Here is a 7,500-nt window from a genome sequence, read left to right on the forward strand (position 1 = left end):
ATTATATATGGCTACACTACACAACCTGTATAACATTCTATATGGCTACACTACACAACCTGTATAACATTCTATATGGCTACACTACACAACCTGTATAACATTCTATATGGCTACATTACACAACCTGTATAACATTCTATATGGCTACACTACACAACCTGTATAACATTCCACATGGCTACACTACACAACCTGTATAACATTATATATGGCTACACTACACAACCTGTATAACATTCTATATGGCTACACTACACAACCTGTATAACATTCTATATGGCTACACTACACAACCTGTATAACATTCTATATGGCTACACTACACAACCTGTATAACATTCTATATGGCTACACTACACAGCCTGTATAACATTCTATATGGCTACACTACACAACCTGTATAACATTCTATATGGCTACACTACACAACCTGTATAACATTCTATATGGCTACACTACACAACCTGTATAACATTATATATGGCTACACTACACAACCTGTATAACATTCTATATGGCTACACTACACAACCTGTATAACATTCTATATGGCTACACTACACAACCTGTATAACATTCTATATGGCTACACTACACAGCCTGTATAACATTCTATATGGCTACACTACACAACCTGTATAACATTCTATATGGCTACACTACACAACCTGTATAACATTCTATATGGCTACACTACACAACCTGTATAACATTCTATATGGCTACACTACACAACCTGTATAACATTCTATATGGCTACACTACACAACCTGTATACCATTCTATATGGCTACTCTACACAACCTGTATAACATTCTATATGGCTACACTACACAACCTGTATAACAGTCTATATGGCTACACTACACAACCTGTATAACATTCTATATGGCTACACTACACAACCTGTATAACATTCCACATGGCTACACTACACAACCTGTATAACATTCTATATGGCTACACTACACAACCTGTATAACATTCTATATGGCTACACTACACAACCTGTATAACATTCTATATGGCTACACTACACAACCTGTATAACATTCCACATGGCTACACTACACAACCTGTATAACATTCTATATGGCTACACTACACAACCTGTATAACATTCTATATGGCTACACTACACAACCTGTATAACATTCTATATGGCTACACTACACAACCTGTATAACATTCCACATGGCTACACTACACAACCTGTATAACATTCTATATGGCTACACTACACAACCTGTATAACATTCTATATGGCTACACTACACAACCTGTATAACATTCTATATGGCTACACTACACAACCTGTATATCCGTGACGTATCCCCATCTGCTAGGCTGTTCCCAACTATGTAGACTTTTCCTCATTCCATTCATGTTTTCATATCAAAATATATCCATTGATTTACTATGCCAGTCAGACAGTCACTGCCAACATCATGGCCATCCTGTCCATGACATTAGACACTTCCATATCCTTAGGGTTATCACTTAGTATTCCACTCAGAAGTCATCATCATGACCATCCTGTCCATGACATTAGACACGTCCATATCCAGAGGGTTATCACTTAGTATTCCACTCAGAAGTCATCATCATGGCCATCCTGTCCATGACATTAGACACGTCCATATCCTTAGGGTTATCACTTAGTATTCCACTCAGAAGTCATCATCATTACCATCCTGTCCATGACATTAGACACGTCCATATCCAGAGGGTTATCACTTAGTATTCCACTCAGAAGTCATCTTCATGGCCATCCTGTCCATGACATTAGACACGTCCATATCCAGAGGGTTATCACTTAGTATTCCACTCAGAAGTCATCTTCATGGCCATCCTGTCCATGACATTAGACACGTCCATATCCAGAGGGTTATCACTTAGTATTCCACTCAGAAGTCATCATCAGGACCATCCTGTCCATGACATTAGACACGTCCATATCCAGAGGGTTATCACTTAGTATTCCACTCAGAAGTCATCTTCATGGCCATCCTGTCCATGACATTAGACACGTCCATATCCAGAGGGTTATCACTTAGTATTCCACTCAGAAGTCATCATCATGACCATCCTGTCCATGACATTAGACACGTGCATATCCAGAGGGTTATCACTTAGTATTCCACTCAGAAGTCATCATCATGACCATCCTGTCCATGACATTAGACACGTGCATATCCAGAGGGTTATCACTTAGTATTCCACTCAGAAGTCATCTTCATGACCATCCTGTCCATGACATTAGACACGTCCATATCCAGAGGGTTATCACTTAGTATTCCACTCAGAAGTCATCATCATGACCATCCTGTCCATGACATTAGACACGTGCATATCCAGAGGGTTATCACTTAGTATTCCACTCAGAAGTCATCATCATGACCATCCTGTCCATGACATTAGACACGTCCATATCCAGAGGGTTATCACTTAGTATTCCACTCAGAAGTCATCATCATGACCATCCTGTCCATGACATTAGACACGTCCATATCCAGAGGGTTATCACTTAGTATTCCACTCAGAAGTCATCATCATGACCATCCTGTCCATGACATTAGACACGTCCATATCCAGAGGGTTATCACTTAGTATTCCACTCAGAAGTCATCATCATGACCATCCTGTCCATGACATTAGACACATCCATATCCAGAGGGTTATCACTTAGTATTCCACTCAGAAGTCATCATCATGACCATCCTGTCCATGACATTAGACACGTCCATATCCAGAGGGTTATCACTTAGTATTCCACTCAGAAGTCATCATCATGACCATCCTGTCCATGACATTAGACACGTCCATATCCATAGGGTTATCACTTAGTATTCCACTCAGAAGTCATCATCATGACCATCCTGTCCATGACATTAGACACGTCCATATCCAGAGGGTTATCACTTAGTATTCCACTCAGAAGTCATCATCATGACCATCCTGTCCATGACATTAGACACGTCCATATCCAGAGGGTTATCACTTAGTATTCCACTCAGAAGTCATCATCATGGCCATCCTGTCCATGACATTAGACACGTCCATATCCAGAGGGTTATCACTTAGTATTCCACTCAGAAGTCATCATCATGGCCATCCTGTCCATGACATTAGACACGTCCATATCCTTAGGGTTATCACTTAGTATTCCACTCAGAAGTCATCATCATGACCATCCTGTCCATGACATTAGACACGTCCATATCCAGAGGGTTATCACTTAGTATTCCACTCAGAAGTCATCATCATGGCCATCCTGTCCATGACATTAGACACGTCTATATTCTTAGGGTTATCACTTAGTATTCCACTCAGAAGTCATAATCATGACCATCCTGTCCATGACATTAGACACGTCCATATCCAGAGGGTTATCACTTAGTATTCCACTCAGAAGTCATCATCATGGCCATCCTGTCCATGACATTAGACACGTCTATATTCTTAGGGTTATCACTTAGTATTCCACTCAGAAGTCATAATCATGACCATCCTGTCCATGACATTAGACACGTCCATATCCAGAGGGTTATCACTTAGTATTCCACTCAGAAGTCATCATCATGGCCATCCTGTCCATGACATTAGACACGTCTATATTCTTAGGGTTATCACTTAGTATTCCACTCAGAAGTCATAATCATGACCATCCTGTCCATGACATTAGACACGTCCATATCCAGAGGGTTATCACTTAGTATTCCACTCAGAAGTCATCATCATGACCATCCTGTCCATGACATTAGACACGTCCATATCCAGAGGGTTATCACTTAGTATTCCACTCAGAAGTCATCATCATGACCATCCTGTCCATGACATTAGACACGTCCATATCCAGAGGGTTATCACTTAGTATTCCACTCAGAAGTCATCATCATGGCCATCCTGTCCATGACATTAGACACGTCCATATCCAGAGGGTTATCACTTAGTATTCCACTCAGAAGTCATCATCAGGACCACTGCACTTCCATATGCACTCAAAACACCAGTCAGAGCACGGCTAAAATGGCACCCTATTCCCTATGTAGTGCAGTACTTTTGACTACTTTAGGGTGCCATGTGTGACACATACCATATACATGCAATATGCCGGTCAGGCTCGTCATCGTCATCATTCCCAACATATAAGACTCAGATCCAATTTGGTCTGAGTCCCGTAACGGACGAGGCGGACGGCCGCATTACACAACCACGCCGGAATTCATTACCCGTCAAGTGAAACATCCAATTTAGACACTTGAAGGCCACTGTGAATGCATTAATATGGTGTCAATTTCTAATGAATCTCCTCCGTCTCTCTCTCTCTCTCTCTCTCTCTCTCTCTCTCTCCCCTCTGTCTACCTCTTCATCTCTCTCTCTCTCTCTCTCTCTCTCTCTCTCTCTCTCTCTCTCTCTCTCTCTCTCTCTCTCTCTCTCTCTCCCCTCTGTCTACCTCTTCATCTCTCCCTCCTCTCCCCTCCTCCATGTTCTTTTCTTCTCCTACTACCATGTGTCTCCCTCCCTCCCTCCAGTTCTGCGTTCCAAGAAGCGGACATTGTGAGTTCTAAAGACAGCGGTCATGGGGACAGCGAGCAGGGAGACAGTGATCACGATGCCACCAACCGGGGTCATGCCGGTGAGTCCTGCCGTAATTACCCCGGCTAAAGATCTCCGTAATGGGGAAGGATATTGCCCGAGTCTCAGTGCTTCGGTGGCAATGCAGAACGGTGATTTTTAATTTCCTTAATTTGGGCGCAGCAGCGGGGTCTTGTGGGAAAGAATATAAATCAGAGACAAGGTGTTGATTATGTTTCACACCGGATGTTACCGGGCGGATGAGAGGAAGATACTGTGGATTATTACCCCCCTTCTCTGTCTCTCTCTGTCTCTGTCTCTCTCTGTCTCTCTCTGTCCTCTCTCTGTCTCTCTCTGTCTCTGTCTCTCTCTGTCCTCTCTCTGTCCTCTCTCTGTCTCTCTCTGTCTGTCTCTGTCCTCTCTCTGTCTCTCTCTGTCTCTCTCTGTCCTCTCTCTGTCTCTCTCTGTCTCTCTCTGTCTCTCTCTGTCTCTCTCTCGCTCCTTCTCGCTCTCTGTCCTCTCTCTGCCTCTCTCTGTCTCTCTCTCTCTCTCTGTCCTCTCTCTGTCTCTCTCTGTCTCTCTCTGTCAATTCAATTCAATTCAAGGGCTTTATTGGCATGGGAAACATGTGTTAACGTTGCCAAAGCAAGTGAGGTAGATAATATATAAAGTGAATATATAAAGTGAAATAAACAATAAAAATGAACAGTAAACATTACACATACAGAAGTTTCAAAACAATAAAGACATTACAAATGTCATATTATATATATATACACAGTGTTTTAACAATGTACAAATGGTAAAGGACACAAGATAAAATAAATAAGCATAAATATGGGTTGTATTTACAATGGTGTGTGTTCTTCACTGGTTGCCCTTTTCTCTTGGCAACAGGTCACAAATATTGCTGCTGTGATGGCACACTGTGGAATTTCACCCAGTGGATATGGGAGTTTATCAAAATTGGATTTATTTTTGAATTCTTTGTGGATCTGTGTAATCTGAGGGAAATATGTCTCTCTAATATGGTCATACATTGGGCAGGCGGTTAGGAAGTGCAGCTCAGTTTCCACCTCATTTTGTGGGCAGTGAGCACATAGCCTGTCTTCTCTTGAGAGCCATGTCTGTCTACGGCGGCCTTTCTCAATAGCAAGGCTATGCTCACTGAGTCTGTACATAGTCAAAGCTTTCCTTAATTTTGGGTCAGTCACAGTGGTCAGGTATTCTGCCGCTGTGTACTCTCTGTGTAGGGCCAAATAGCATTCTAGTTTGCTCTGTTTTTTGTTAATTCTTTCCAATGTGTCAAGTAATTATCTTTTTGTTTTCTCATGATTTGGTTGGGTCTAATTGTGCTGCTGTCCTGGGGCTCTGTAGGGTGTGTTTGTGTTTGTGAACAGAGCCCCAGGACCAGCTTGCTTAGGGGACTCTTCTCCAGGTTCATCTCTCTGTAGGTGATGGCTTTGTTGTGGAAGGTTTGGGAATCGCTTCCTTTTAGGTGGTTATAGAATTTAACGGCTCTTTTCTGGAATTTGATAATTAGTGGGTATCGGCCTAATTCTGCTCTGCATGCATTATTTGGTGTTCTACGTTGTACACGGGGGATATTTTTGCAGAATTCTGCGTGCAGAGTCTCAATTTGGTGTTTGTCCCATTTTGTGAATTCTTGGTTGGTGAGCGGGCCCCAGACCTCACAACCATAAAGGGCAATGGGCTCTATGACTGATTCAAGTATTCTTAGCCAAATCCTAATTGGTATGTTGAGATTTATGTTCCTTTTGATGGCACAGAATGCCCTTCTTGCCTTGTCTCTCAGATCGTTCACAGCTTTGTGGAAGTTACCTGTGGCGCTGATGTTTAGGCCATGGTATGTATAGTTTTTTGTGTGCTCTAGGGCAACAGTGTCTAGATGGAATATGTATTTGTGGTCCTGGTGACAGGACCTTTTTTGGAACACCATTATCTGTGCATAAGATCTAGGTGCTGCTGTAGGCCCTCCTTGGTTGGTGACAGAAGCACCAGATCATCAGCCATCAGCAGACATTTGACTTCGGATTCTAGTAGGGTGAGGCCGGGTGCTGCAGACTTTTCTAGTGCCCGCGCCAATTCGTTAATATATATGTTGGAAGAGGGTGGGGCTTAAGCTGCATCCCTGTCTCACCCCACGACCCTGTGTGAAGAAATTTGTGTGTTTTTTGCCAATTTTAACCACACACTTGTTGTTTGTGTACATGGATTTTATAATGTCGTATGTTTTACCCCCAACACCACTTTCCATCAGTTTGTATAGCAGACCCTCATGCCAAATTGAGTCGAAGGCTTTGCCTTTGTTTTGGTTTGTTTGGTTGTCAATTAGGGTGTGCAGGGTGAATACATGGTCTGTTGTACGGTAATTTGGTAAAAGGCCAATTTGACATTTGCTCAGTACATTGTTTTCATTGAGGAAATGTACGAGTCTGCTGTTAATGATAATGCAGAGGATTTTCCCAAGGTTACTGTTGACGCATATTCCACGGTAGTTATTGGGGTCAAATTTGTCTCCACTTTTGTGGATTGGGGTGATCAGTCCTTGGTTCCAAATATTGGGGAAGATGCCAGAGCTACGGATGATGTTAAAGAGTTTTAGTATAGCCAATTGGAATTTGTTGTCTGTATATTTGATCATTTCATTGAGGATACCATCAACACCACAGGCCTTTTTGGGTTGGAGGGTTTTTATTTTGTCCTGTAACTCATTCAATGTAATTGGAGAATCCAGTGGGTTCTGTCTCTCTCTGTCTCTGTCTCTCCCTCTCTCTCTCTGTCTCTCTCTCCCTCTCTCTCTCGCTCTCTGTCTCTCCCTCTTCCTCTCCTTCTCCCTCTCCCTCTCCCTCTGTCTCTGTCTCTGTCTCTGTCTCTGTCTCTGTCTCCCTCTCCCTC

General features: G+C 42.5%; 1 protein-coding gene across 6 annotated transcripts in view; it reads left to right on the plus strand.

The window, feature by feature from the left end:
- Window positions 1–7,500, plus strand: part of LOC109886674 (protocadherin-10-like) — a 40,602-nt gene that overhangs the window by 7,626 nt on the left and 25,476 nt on the right. For all 6 annotated transcript variants that reach the window (XM_031821943.1, XM_031821945.1, XM_031821944.1 and 3 more), the window contains exon 3: window positions 4,539–4,642. In XM_031821943.1, coding sequence (XP_031677803.1) covers window positions 4,539–4,642 — 104 coding nt within the window. The remainder of the gene's footprint in view (window positions 1–4,538; window positions 4,643–7,500) is intronic.

Source organism: Oncorhynchus kisutch, unplaced genomic scaffold (assembly GCF_002021735.2).
Source record: "Oncorhynchus kisutch isolate 150728-3 unplaced genomic scaffold, Okis_V2 scaffold4035, whole genome shotgun sequence".
NCBI classification, from domain to species: domain Eukaryota; kingdom Metazoa; phylum Chordata; class Actinopteri; order Salmoniformes; family Salmonidae; genus Oncorhynchus; species Oncorhynchus kisutch.